The 14,446-nt window shown below is 38.7% G+C and overlaps 1 protein-coding gene across 1 annotated transcript in view; it reads left to right on the top strand.

Moving 5' to 3' along the window:
- The window catches only part of LOC111871387 (NHL repeat-containing protein 2), a gene marked incomplete at its 5' end in the record, with an annotated part of 53,945 nt that overhangs the window by 14,748 nt on the left and 24,751 nt on the right, over positions 1–14,446 (top strand). Inside the window, 3 exon segments of the mRNA XM_033754228.1 lie at positions 2,350–2,747; positions 7,263–7,400; positions 13,379–13,629. Of these exon segments, the coding sequence (XP_033610119.1) occupies positions 2,350–2,747; positions 7,263–7,400; positions 13,379–13,629 (787 nt within the window).

The following is a 14,446-nucleotide window of genomic DNA, read 5'->3' as shown; positions in this document are numbered from 1 at the left end:
TCTTGGATGGGACGTGATCTGGAGCCCTTGCTCCACTGATTGGACGTGGCGCTATACGGTATTCGGCCAGCACAGAAGTGAGCGGAGGATGAGGCTCACCTCAAAACACGAAAGAAAATTATAATCTTCGCAGTATTCTTCAACGAACTCATGGTCACGTGGAGGCCACAATTTGTCAGTGGATGGTGGTCATAATAAAATATGACATGGCTGACAATTTAAGACACTATTGTGACAGGAGGGGAAGAAACCAAAAGAGAAGAACTACATGCAAAGCACTTTCTCAAAGGAAGAGGAATAAGACTACAATGAAACCACCAGCAGAAACTGTTATGGGAAGTGTTAATTTGTTCAGTTGGTAGCACAGTGTTCATCTTCTGATAGTTTAGGTTGGCTGTATGTGCAGCCTCCATGTTTTTCTGTATGTTTAAAAGACACTGACATTTGTTCTTCCGCCCACTATGTAGTGATTCGTTCTACTGGAGTCCAGTTTGCTCTAGCAAAGTTTGCTACTGCACGTGTTATATTGTAACTATAACGTAAGTAAGTAAAAGGCAGAAGCCTAACAATACAATCTAATATGTTGGGTTTTTGGACTTTATCCATCGTCCTGGTTTTTAAGATAACAAATAAAAACATGACGTTTCGGAAACTGGATCTGTTTCCGTCCTCAGGTGAAGGAAAACACCTATTCAGTTGGGTCCCTTAGAAAGAGCTAGCCTCAATCACTGGACGATCAATCAATCCAGTGATTGAGGCTAGCTCTTTCTAAGGGACCCAACTGAATAGGTGTTTTCCTTCACCTGAGGACGGAAACAGATCCAGTTTCCGAAACGTCATGTTTTTATTTGTTATCTTAAAAACCAGGACGATGGATAAAGTCCAAAAACCCAACATATTAGATTGTATTGTTAGGCTTCTGCCTTTTACTTACTTACGTTATAGTTACAATATAACACGTGCAGTAGCAAACTTTGCTAGAGCAAACTGGACTCCAGTAGAACGAATCACTACATAGTGGGCGGAAGAACAAATGTCAGTGTCTTTTAAACATACAGAAAAACATGGAGGCTGCACATACAGCCAACCTAAACTATCAGAAGGTGAACACCGTGCTACCAACTGAACAAATTAACACTTCCCATAACATCCATGACCTCAGTATAGAACCTGAAATTTTATGTGGTGATAGATCTTTGAAAAGTATGCATTTTTATGTGCAACGTATAGAATTGCCTATTCTTTGCATGGGATATTGTTAGTTGCTTTGTCAGTATCATAGTATATAGGCAGTGAAACAGTTCCCAGACTGTTGCATTCGAATTACAATGAACAACCTGTTATCACAGATCTTTACAAAACACAGTAAACATTGTCATGTACCCTGGGATGTGAAATCCATAACACATAGCTAATAATTATTACATGCACATATTTTGTTTCAAAGAAATAGTAACGGTATGCCCTGATGCAAATAAACATAAAGCATAACTAATATACCATACAGTGAACCTTAAAAAAAATTTAATTCAGAGGGAATTTTTCAAGTGGAGAAAATCTCACATAAGCATGTACTCTATATAAGGTGCTCTCTGACAAAAGAAGATGGTAGTGATATAATCTAATAGAGGGAAGTATTCTTCGTCAATAATGTAACGAAGACAAGAAATTGTAGTACCCTTTATTTGTATAATGTAAGAAATTAACATTTTTATATAATTTAAAGATCAGAAGAAAAGAAATATACTCATATAACTTAACAATATTTGGAATGAAGATGCAAACCACATCCAGAAATTCTACCACAAAATTCAAGCATAGTTTTAAGTCTCAGCTACCAGACTCACCAGAAAGAATAGAGTAAATGTTGTAATATTTTAGGTGTTCTGTGTTAGGTCCACAACAGGAAGCAGAAAACAGTAAGGATGAAAGGAGGAAACAGAAAGGTTACGTTTTTGTATGTACTCAGAAAAAATACAGCATGTTGGGTGAGATCAATGTGTACTCTTCCGTTTGACAGAGATAACTTATGAACCATTCTGTGCGATGTAAAATTTAAAATTAACAGAGGCCATAAAAGTCACCTATGAATTTCTCATGAATCATATTTTGGTGTTCAGAATGAAGCGTATGACAACAGGGTGCAACTTTGAGATTCCTTCTGGCAATCTTTAGGTATTAGTAATTCTATGTCATATAAATATTTTGCTTCAGGTATATTTTCGCTAATAATGATACAGACTGTAGTATTGTATGTCATATTGTTTATCTTTTCAATATAAAAGTGGAGTAACTTTAGGATGTGAAATAATTAAGTAGATCTAGTAGAGTGTTATGGCTTGTTCACAGGACCAAATGGAGAGGTGCTGTTTATATTAGTAGGAGAAGGACATAAAAATGATATCCTCGTGTTTGTGAAGACTGCATTAAATTATTACAAAAATTATGGACAACTGCTGGATCACTCATTACCATTGGCTCCTGCAGTGCATATCCTTCCAGAATTGAAGGGGCTGTTGTTTTTCCCTGGGAAAGTTGCATGTATTGGGATTGATATACAAGGTGTAGATGGAGCACATTACAAAGCACTTAATAATAATAATGACACATCATCAGCCATAAGCAAACCTGAAGAGGCAGTTAATAACAACAGCATATCACAAGAGGATGGAGACCCGGAAAGACTGGCAGTTTCTGACACAGGACACCATCGAATTATCGTATTCAGAACGTCTGGCAGAATTGAGGTGATGACAGCTTCTTTATTTACCAGTATTTGTTTGTGGGAATATAAGTAAGTGTTTGAATTGAAAACTGGATCTGCAAAAGTATAATTATCCCATCCATATTGATAGCAATAGTCTTGCAAATGCTCATACATATGTAGCTTCCGCCCTGACCACACAGAAAACGTATTTACTGATTGCCTGGTAACAGTTGTAACAGTGCTGAACGGACTCCCCTGTTGCGTGACTTCACAGCCCAGCGGAAGGGGATTTACCAAGTGTTGTTACGCAATGAACACTCGTTGCTACAGATATTCCTACGCAATGGTCGCAACAATTTCCATTGTTTTATTGCTCAGCGATGAACAATATATAACATGCCACATTACTCCCACCTTAAGGCTGTTCATCCCGAATAGCCTGTTGGTGCACTACTGTTGCTTTTCTTCTGAGGTTTCTGCTTGTTGCATCTTGTGGTTCGGCTACTCCTCTTGCAGCGACTATTCTTCAACCATTACATCTGCTTCGTCCTTAAGGCCAGCTCATCCTGAGCGGTTCACTTCTAAAGTGCTAGGACATCGAGATGTATCGCCAGCATCCAAATTTTCTTTTCTCCTCCTCCCCCCCCCCCATTCATTCTTGCTTGGGAGGCCAGTGCTTCTACGTTACCGGCTCTTCCTCTGCTTCATGCTTCTTTTTTCGTTTCAGATGGGGTTGACCCCTCCACAAGGTCCAGTCCTTTTTTGTCTGCAACCCAACAATAGATCTATCCAGTTGCTTGGCGATCTCCAGTGTTTTAGTTTTTGTGAAATTCATGTCAAAATTTCCTGTGCTTTCCACTTCTACCTTCTTCAGGTCTGGTTTCTTCAGATATTGCGGCTGTCCGCCACCTAGGTCCTTCACTCCATTTCTGCCTTGTAGTTGCTGTCTCAGGTCTCAGTCCCTTATGCCAGTGTTGCATTCCGGACCTTTTCACAATCTCTTCCTGAATGTCCCTCCTTTCGGGCTTCTTCGTGTGACATCGTCTTTGCTTTGTCCCTTACATCTGTGTCCTGCAGAGCGGGTAATCTTCCTCCTGGATGCGGTTACTTCTTTCCGCAGTCCACAATTTCCGTGGGTCAGAATTTCCCTGAAGATGTTCTTCTTACACCATGCCACTGTTGCATGGCGGGACACCTTCCTGCAGGCGACAGCCAACTTCCTCCAGGATACACACTCTCCTTGGGTCGGTTCCTTTGGCTTTTTGCGTCACCCTGCAGCTTCCTTCTTGCCCCTATGCCGCTCCTTCCGTCCGTCGACCGGTTTCACTACAGCAATATATTTTTGTCATCCAGTGTACTTAGTGGCATCATGTTCACACTGGTCTTTTGTGTGGATGACCCATGTCTCAGATTACATCGTGTGACTGTTGCCAGAATATAAATAATTTTTAAATTCTTGCAAGCAGTCTGATGCAGAGCCTGACAAAGGATTGACTCACATGAGAGCCGTGAGTTTATTTCCTATGATTCAGAGGAAGGAGGTCAAGGGGAATTGATATGCAACTGTTCTATACCTCAAATGTATTTATACTTACAAGGTACAAGAAAAATATTTCCATTATACCTACGGCATATTGAGTCATTCAATCGTGGTTGTTCCATTACGTAATGTAGACTCCATACCGGGGATCTGTGCTTGTATTTCACTTGCATTTTAGTGGTAGGGGTTCAGGGCCAGAGTGAGAAGGACCAAGTGGTTGTCCATTTCTTTTTTTCTGGCAGACTGTCTGACATGAGAACTCAGATCAACAAGCATTCAAGTCTGCTAAGCATTTTCTTGCGGTCTTCATAGACGTTCTCCAGCTGTAGGTGGATGAGATAGTCAGGTACTATCATGAGTATCTGGACACTCATAGCTAAGGAATTAACCCACTGTCTGACATTACAGTACCTGAAATGTAGTTGTTTTTTGCCCTAATCATACAATAGACATAGGACACAGTTTACCAGAATCTCTGAAGGATTAGCAGTAGACAGTAGAACAGATGCACAACACATAACTGTTGTAGTTCTTAGTGTAATGAGACCATGCAGTCTAGCAGGTGGGTAGCAAAACTGGGAAAAAATATCAGGTTATGTAGAAGCAGAGGGAAAGAAAATGAGTCATGGATGCTAGGAGTATTTGGTTCACTTCTGGACCAGGGGTGACCCGACGGCCATAGCTTGTAAACAAAGAGAGACTTGTTTGTATATCCTGAGGAGCATGCATCCTGCAGTGAAAGTTGAATCTTGGCATAACATGCCCAGCTTTTGCTTGGGAGATGGTTGATTCAGATTACAGAAGGACACGACTGTCCTGACTAAGGTTGTTTGCAGTTTCCCTCAGTCTGTTCTGGCAAATGCTGAGATATTACCTCAAATTAGATCATCGCCTTGTCCTTCCATATCATTTCTTGTTTATTATATCTTTCTTCTTTCTTGCAGATAAAATATGATCATAGCATCTTTGAGCATTTTTTTGTAAAGCTCAATAAGTGTGATTTTGTCCACCTATCCATATGTTTCACCCTAAGAAATAAGTAACAGGTTTAGATAACATTTGGCCGCGCCATAGCTCAAATAGTTAGTCGCTGGCTTCCCACCGCGGCGGACCGGGTTCGATCCCGGGTCTGGTCAAGTGGGATTTGTGGTGGACAAAGTGACCCTGGGGCCGGTTTTCTCCGAGTACTTCGGTTTCCCCTGCCAATTTTCATTCCACCAAATTCTCCATCATCATACCCAGGGCAGGCTACAGTAGACCAATCATTGGCCACCATGCCAAGTGGACCCAGTTGGACTCCACCCCCCCACTAAGAAAAATTAAAAAAAAAAATTAGATGACACTTAGTATTTGGGTGGTGGGACCTGCACTAAAAACTGTTGGGCAAATTTACTTATGGCTTATATAACATAAAGCTCAGTAATTTTATTTTCACAAAAAAATGCATGACATAAACTATGTGTTCATTGAGTTCTAAAACATTTATGTGAAATGTTGCAAAGTTAATATTTTACAGACTGATCATTTTTATAACTTAAATGCAATTAGCTTTGCAAGAATAGTTTTATGTCTGAAATAAATGAACATCAAGATGAATGAAGGGTACAAAATAACCAAGAAGGCATTTAGGAAGTATGTGAACTCAATTGGAATACAACATTTTATTGTTGTTATTGTGATGAACATATCACAATATTATAAAAGGTTAATTAATTCCATCCAGTGTGACTGATGGGGTTCCCCCCTTCCCTTTTTAATATTTTGTTCTTAACATGTTTCAGGCTTATAGACCATCTTAAAAGGGAGAAAAAACTTCATCAGTCACACTGGATAGAATTAAATAACCTTTTATAATATTGTTAGTGTGATGGACCAGGATGAAACAAATCAAACATATCACAAGACAAAGTTAATAGAAAGTCCGTCGAGTGTAACAATTTGTAGGTCACTTTTATTATTATTTCTGCCTTACATGTTTCGGTTTGACACAACCATCATCAGAGGCACTTGCTATAATTATGGAAACACTGTCGCTTTTTTTGATGTTCACAATTATGTTTGTCGTGTGGACACTGCTACGATATGTTGACGTGTAAAAGCACAAAACATGCTAAGATAGTTGAGTGCACCCTCAAGTTCTCACTTTTCATCCGAACCTATTTTAAGTTAAAACGCTAAAATGTTAAAATATTTGATATAAAATGCTGAACTCCTCCTTATTAATTCATCCCGAAGATGGGAGACGTCAGCTTGAGGTTGTATAGCTTATGGTTTGATATGTTCCTGTGTGCTGTGTGCTGTGTACTGCGTACACAGTACACAGTACACAGGGCAGTACACAGCACACAGCACACAGGAACATGTACACAGGGCAGTACACAGCACACAGCACACAGGAACATATCAAACCATAAGCCATACAACCTCAAGCTGACGTCTCCCATCTTCGGGATGAATTAACAAGGAGGAGTTCAGCATTTTATATCAAATATTTTAACATTTTAGCGTTTTAACTTAAAATAGGTTCGCATGAAAAGTGAGAACTTGAGAGTGCACTCAACTATCTTAGCATGTTTTGTGCTTTTACACGTCAACATATCGTAGCAGCGTCCACACGACAAACATAATTGTGAACATCAAAAAAAGCGACAGTGTTTCCATAATTATAGCAAGTGCCTCTGATGATGGTTGTGTCAAACCGAAACATGTAAGGCAGAAATAATAATAAAAGTGACCTACAAATTGTTACACTCGACGGACTTTCTGTTAACTTTGTGATTGATAGTGTAACAGACCAAAATGAAACAATTCAAAATATCACAAGATTTTCACATATTTTATCGCCGTAATGTAGTATGTTTTCTTGTAAAGGTAATATGAAATTTATGACCACAATGGGTCTTATAGATTGTTTAAAGTATCTGTTGATCTGTGTATACTGAATACAATTTTTGAAAATTGTGTGTAGAACTGCCTGCAAGCTATTAAATTAAATATGAAAATTATACTTTGTAGCATGTTATTGGGGGAGATGAACCTGGTTTCATAGATGGCACTTTTCAAGATGCTCGATTTCAAAGTCCTCAAGGAGTGGTATTTCGCAGTCCAAGTTTGTTATATATTGCAGACACAGAAAACCATGCCATCAGGGAAGTAAGTACATAAATACAAATATGTGACTTGTTATTGACTATTGTGTGACTATTCACTAGAATTAGGATTAATATAAATTTTTTTTTTAAATCAATTAATTACAAACTATAACATAAGTAGAGAGTAAGCAAATAGTCACATTTGTACATTCAGAAAGTAACATAAGCTCATTCTTGCTATGTGAACAGGATGTAGCATCTGCTACTTTTCTTGGAATTCTAGCTGTGTTAGCTACAGCAGCATGTCTTCGGTAATCTGAGATTTGAAAGCTAGTACAAACTATACACTAAAAGTGGGACGGCCAGAAGCCCAAGCCTACATTGTTTGTACTGCTGTCAAAAGTACCATTGAACCTTTAAGGGCTAGAATCACTCAGCAAATCTATATGTATATATATCATTGGGTAATGGAAATTTCTGTTGGACTTCAGAATTTTTAACTAGACCAGTAAGGTCTGTTTCAGGGTGGAACTTCCTCTTAGAAGTTTGGGCTCAAAGAAGCTCTTTACTGAAAGTGGTCTTCCAGCTTCTGAAGTTTGTGATCGCAAACATACATCACTCCATCACATAAAGTTAATACAAGTTGATCATTGTTAAAATTTATGCAAGTTTACTAAGTAAAGGAAAAAAAGTTACTGGCAGGCACCAATAATACAAGAAAAATTACAAAATTAAAGTGTGTTTTTTAAGAAAGTTAAAGTAACAAAATTGCACCATCGTAATCCAAATTGAACAATAAATAATATCTTGAGTGAAATTGTGATTTTGTTAGTGCAAAGCTTAGTAGCATAAGTTTCTCTCTATTCTGCCAGAGCGTGGAATGTTAACGACCTGAGACTACCTATACCTGAGAATACTGGCTAACTGAAATAACTCACCTCAGCAAACACCATTCCGATTATCAGCTACACTTGTACACTTACTGGCACCAAAACAGGAACAGTCCTGCCTTCCTAAATACATCCCCATTCAGCAGCGAGGAGCAGAAGGAGTAAGGAGAACAATAACCAAGAAGAGTAGTAGTGCAAGGTGGCATCATTACAGAGGGACAGTTATAACAGTGTCTGTCACAAAAGTGGGGCAGCCATAAAGTGTCAACTGCATGGAGTAGGTAACAATTGTAGCATGTCCACAGAAGACCACACTAGCTGAGCCAGAGAAGACACCTGTTGCTAGGCAACAGCTCCATAAACATGTTCCTTGGCAATGAATACACATCCAACCAACAATAGAGGAACAGTAGGAGACAGTGTTTTCTTTCTGGTTCGTGCCAAGCCTATACATATAAGAAAGCCAGCTGGACAAGCCAGAGTAGGAAAATCCGTGTGGAGGCGGGGTAGAATACCTCCACCATGCCCCTGTGAGTTGTAGGAAGCGATGAAAAGGGAAGTCTCAAATTTGAGACAGTAAAATATGGTCACAAGTCCCAAGGGACTGGGATCTGAGAAAGACTGCACTGGGAAGGGCCAGCAGCATGTACAAATGACAGACCCGTTTTCTCTTCAGAGAGGGCACCCCACACAAAACAAGACCATAACTGTCAAACAGTAATAAATATCTAGTGATGAGCCCCAGATAGAGCTCAACACCAAGACTTACTGACTGACTGTCAGTCACAATGTGACTTTGACTTTGAAGCCAGAGCAGTGTGCAGGCAGCCTTCAGTCAGTACTAGCCAGTGGTGGCCAGGCATGGCAAGGAGGCAGTCAGTGGCCAGCAGTTTTGGCCATGGGGACATGTAAGACTGTTGCCAGCCAGTGAGGACAGAAGTCGTTGAACTGCAGAATCCACATTGTTGGCAGCTGCTACAAGGGGGAGTCCAGTAAAGATAAATACCAATCCAAACCCCCTGCCTAATCACATAGCACTTGACAAAAGTGTAATTTAAGTTAATAAAATATTTGTTGTGAGAGATTAAATCCAATTATCCAATCACAAATTTAAAATGTTTGGTAATACAAAGGTTATTTAATACTCTGAGTGTACAGTGATGAGTACATAAGTTCCTGTTGCTCAGGCAGCACCTCCAATCTAATGGGTCCTGGGAGCCTTTTCCTTGAACCTTAATCCGCTGGGGCATGAAACTGACCACTCAGATTTGTCATGTGCTAAGATTAAAAAGTGTGTGGAGCTTTACCTCCACTCTCCCTTCTATATTCATGGCATCGTAATCCTGTATTTAAGCATCCTGTTGGATTACTATATCTAATACTGTTTATTGTGCTACACAGTCCATCAACAATGTAACAAATTATTCAGTCTTTCTAACAATTTAACTTTTGACGTGACATGTTTGAGCTGTAAATCGCCATCTTCAGGTATCTTACTATGCTAAAACTGCTGCACTGCACTGCACTAATATTGTTCATTTGTCACATATGCAACTGTATGCTTCATGATGTAAAATGGCATAATTGTATTCAATTGGTATATGCTAAAATATCACATGCTGTAGTTTGCCTAATTTAAATCAAATAAAGTCTATTAAATTTCCTTTAAATTTTGTAAAATTCATATTACACCTCACAAGGGGCGTCATCCACTTGTTTTGATCTGTATCCATTACTTCAGATGTTTTATTGCAGCAGCCTGTTTTTCTATTCATAAGCCTGTTGTGTTACATCTGCAATTTTGCTTGTTGCTTGTGGAAGGCTTATGAATAGACGAACAGTCTGCCACAATAAAACATCTGAAATCAAGAATACAGATCAAAACAAGTGGATGATGCCCCTTGTGAGGAGTATAAGAATTTTACAAAAATTTAAAGGAAATTTTAATAGGTTTTATTTCATATAAAGTAAGTGAACTACAGCGTGTACTATTTTAGCGAATACCAATTGACTACAAGTATGATGTTTTAAATCATGAAGCATGCAGTCGCATGTGTGACAAAGGACAATATTAATGCAGTGTAGCAGTTTTAGCATAGTAAGACACATGAAGATGGTCATTTAGGGCCGAAACATGATGTGTTGAAAGTGAAAGGGTAAGAAAAAGGAACAATCTGTTGCATTGTTGATGGACTGTGTAGTACAGTAAACAGTATTATTCATGGCACTGTGCATAACTGAGCCCAGGTACAGTTTCATCTTTATACCTATTGATCTCAGAGTCCAAGCAGTGTATATCATAACTTTCAAAATTCACACAAAAATAATCGACTTCTGGGTTTAAAACTTTGATTCCATGATGTATGGATGCCTCTAGTCCACTTTAAACCAATAGGTGTTACATAAGACCTAGTGCACGCATGCAATTTTTAGTTGGCAGATAGTTGTGCATGATCGTGAAGGCCCAACGACTGTTGAGGGATGTGCGCACACATACAATTTCGAGTTGTCCACAACTTCGCCAATGATCAGTCGGTCAGTAGCAGCATGAATGTGTATGATACAACAGTAGTGTGTGCATTATTGTTAAGATTAAGGAAAAGAGGAAGTGGGAATATTGGGTTCACACTATTTATGGCAAACGTCTGTTAAAAAAGGAAAATTTTACACATTGTACCACAAACTGAGACAATACCCATCAAAGTTTTTCAATTATTACAGAATGAATGTTGATAGTTTTGATGAAGTTTTACTTCTTCTGAAACCTCGTACCTTGTACAAGAATACAATCTGGAGATTAGAGTTTAATATTTCTGGAATTATTATGGCAAGCACAGATAAAGTAAAGGCATCCCTGTAACAGGCCGTGGCGGCCCATAGGGTTGTGAGATGTTGAAGTTTCCACATTTTCTAGACAGTCGGCTCATAGATGGCGGTAAGGTTGTCAGCCCTACGTGCCAGCCGCCCTTTACCGCCAAGAACTTCTGAAGAATATTCCTGGTACTCATTTCTGTTAGTGGCTGAGTTGACCACAGGACCATAGTGCGGCTGGAAGGATTGGGTAAATTGAAGAAATCCAATGACCTCATCGGGATTCGATCCTGAGACCTTCTGGCTTGTAGCACAGTGCCTCAACCAACTATACTACCACGTACCCCATTGCAAACACAAATCACACAAAAATAGTATTTTTCTCTTACATAACATTAAGGGTACGATCACTTTTTATGTAAGTTATTAGACTCATTACAATTCACTAAGAATTGGCAATGAAATAAAAATTGATCATGCTGAAAATACTGTATAAGCAATATATTAGAGAAAACTTTTCAAATAAACAGAAATAATTGTACTATATGTAGAGGGGTCCAAAAAAATGTAATCTCTCTTTGATAGTCAATATCTTTGGAACAAAATGACATGTAGTTACAATTCTTGCACAGAGAGAGAGAGTCATTGTATGTGTTCAAAGTGACTACCATCAGCAGCTAAACAGCCTCGATTTTGCTGAACTTCTGAGCGAACTACAGCTGTCAGTGTGTCCAGTGTGATGGCTGCACACAACGCGTCGATGGTTTCTTGTAGTGTGTTCAGTGTAGCTGGCTTTTGTCGATAAACTTCATCCTTCAAGGTTCTCCGTAGGTAGAAGTCGAGAGGTGTTAGGTCTGGAGACTGTGGTGTGTACTCAGTAGCACCTCTTTGACCTATCCATCGTCCAGGTAGAGTGTCGTCCAAGTACGCCCTGACATATCAATGGCAGTGAGGTGGAGCACCATCTTGTAGGTAAAATCTCTCATCTCCAAACACAGATTTACAGATTTTTGCAGTGATCATGTAAAGTGTTGCAACACCACAGCACTGGAAGCTGGACTTGTTACTATCCATGGTCGCCCAGATCTTTGCTTATGTACATCATGAACATACCATCATCTTCAAATTTATCCCGAATGCAGGCAGTTGTTCAACATGTTGATGGCTGAGTTCCAAACTCATTCTGCCATTGTTGTACCTCTTTAATGTTTTCGTACTTCCAGTACCACTTCAATACAGCCTTGCATTGCTCAAAGAACACCTTTTCAGCCATTGTTGCTGCTGTCTTCTGCTTGCAGCGCGCATATGGCACAACACTCACATGACTCATGTGACCTTTGCCATCTGTTGAGAAAACATTACACTACACTACCGCACAAGAATTGTAACTACGTATCATTTGTTCCAAAGATATTGACTATCAAAGAGTGAGTACATTTTTTGGACCCCCCCTGTATATGTATATAATTAAAATATTTAACAGAAATTTATTGTCTTAAAGTATTATATAGATATGTAATTTATGAAGACTATAAGTACCTAAAGTACAGATAATTACCTTCAGTTTTTTTTTCAGGGGCCAGACCATTCCAATTTTCAATCAGAGCAGTACGCACCTCTTCCCACAACTCCTTCTTATGATTAGTATCGGAATATTCTTTACATGATTTTAAATAAAGAGCTGGCCACTTCTCCACTTCTTCTATAAGCTTGTTGATGCTTTGATCCCACATGTTGCAACTAGAGGAATTAGAGCGAGCGCGAAGAGAGGCAGGAAAAGACAACTTGTTGACTGAGGGTCAAATCGTGCATGATTTTCAATTGTATGTGTGTGCACTTCCATAACAGCTCATGTACACCGGCATTATCACCAACAGTTGGGTCGGTGGGCAGTTGAGGTAGAACCCAACTGCTCACCGACTGTTGGAACAACTATCGTGACATGTGCGCAATCCCATTAAACGCGATGTTTCTCGGAAACGTGCACAACTATCGGCCAAATAAAATTGCATGTGTGCACTAGGCCTAAGTCAACATATTCATGTATACCATTCCTTGTTTTGTACAGTTGTACGTTGAAAATATTGCACGATCTCTATATCAGCTACTTCTTTGTTATGAGATTACTTATGCTAACCACATGTTTAGAGCACACAATCCAAAGCCATATCAATAAATGAAAGAGATTATTGATGTAACAAGACTTATTAGATTGGGATTTTTTTTATAATGAATATATTTTGATGAAGAAAATTCTATAGAAAAAGATTTAGTTTTCCTTTGCATTTTGAACATTTTTAGAGCGGGATTCTTAAATCTATATCTGATGCAATTTCAGGTCAACTTGCAGACATTACATGTGAGGACACTTGTTGGCAGTAGCTCTCAAGGTTTGAATGTTGTCGGTGGTGCACAGTTGACAGAACAGGTGATCTCTTCACCATGGGATCTTTGTCTGGTTTCAAGCAGTCTGATCACCGAGTCTTCCGCTCTTGAAGAATCAGACAGAGATGTACTACTAATTGCCATGGCAGGATTGCACCAGATTTGGGCACTTTTTCTAAATGAAACTACATGGTGGAAGGGCAAGTAGGTGAAAAATTATAGCAATCTATTTTACTGTTTTAGTATTAATCATATTAATATTCATCAAATGTACTATGGAAGTAAAATTAATCGTTATTATTGTTATTATTTTTAGCCTGCTTTCCTTATTTTATAATGAAAGCTAAGTGTGTATGAACATGTGATGTTTTGAGTTAATCTGCCACTACTGAATTTTTTAATCAGTTGGTCACCTGTCAATAAGTAATACTATAAACAAAATAAATAGAAAGGAAAATTATGGATGTTTGTATTATAAATAGAGAAGCTTTGTACAAACTAATGACAGATTGAATTAAATTACTACAAGCCTCCCCACTTTGAATATATTAAAAATATTTAGGAAGTAGCAAAAAGAATATAATACAATATAGTACTACATGTACCATATAAAAATGTTGTTACTAGAAATGAGAGTTTACATGAAATTAGTAATGATAATGGGGATAGAGTAGTAAACTTTGCCACATCAAAAAATCTTACTGTCAAAAGTACAATGTTCCCACATCGTAGCATTCATAAATTTACCTGGACATCTCCTGATGGGAAGACGCACATTCAAATCAACCATATTTTGATAGATAGGAGACGGCATTAAAGTATACTTGATGTCCGATCATTCAGGACAGCAGACTGTGATACTGACCACTACATGGTGGTGGCAAAGGTTAGGGAAAGACTGGCAGACATGAAACCAGCAGGCATTTCAGGAATAAAAAAAAAAGGAATATCTGGAAGACAAAATTGATGAGCTTGCAATGAACAGTAAGAACAAGAACATTAGAGACCTGTATAGAGGAAT

This window comes from Cryptotermes secundus, unplaced genomic scaffold (genome assembly GCF_002891405.2).
Source record: "Cryptotermes secundus unplaced genomic scaffold, Csec_1.0 scaffold194, whole genome shotgun sequence".
In the NCBI taxonomy this organism is placed as follows: Eukaryota; Metazoa; Arthropoda; class Insecta; order Blattodea; family Kalotermitidae; genus Cryptotermes; species Cryptotermes secundus.
This window is presented reverse-complemented; position numbering and strand designations above follow the sequence as displayed.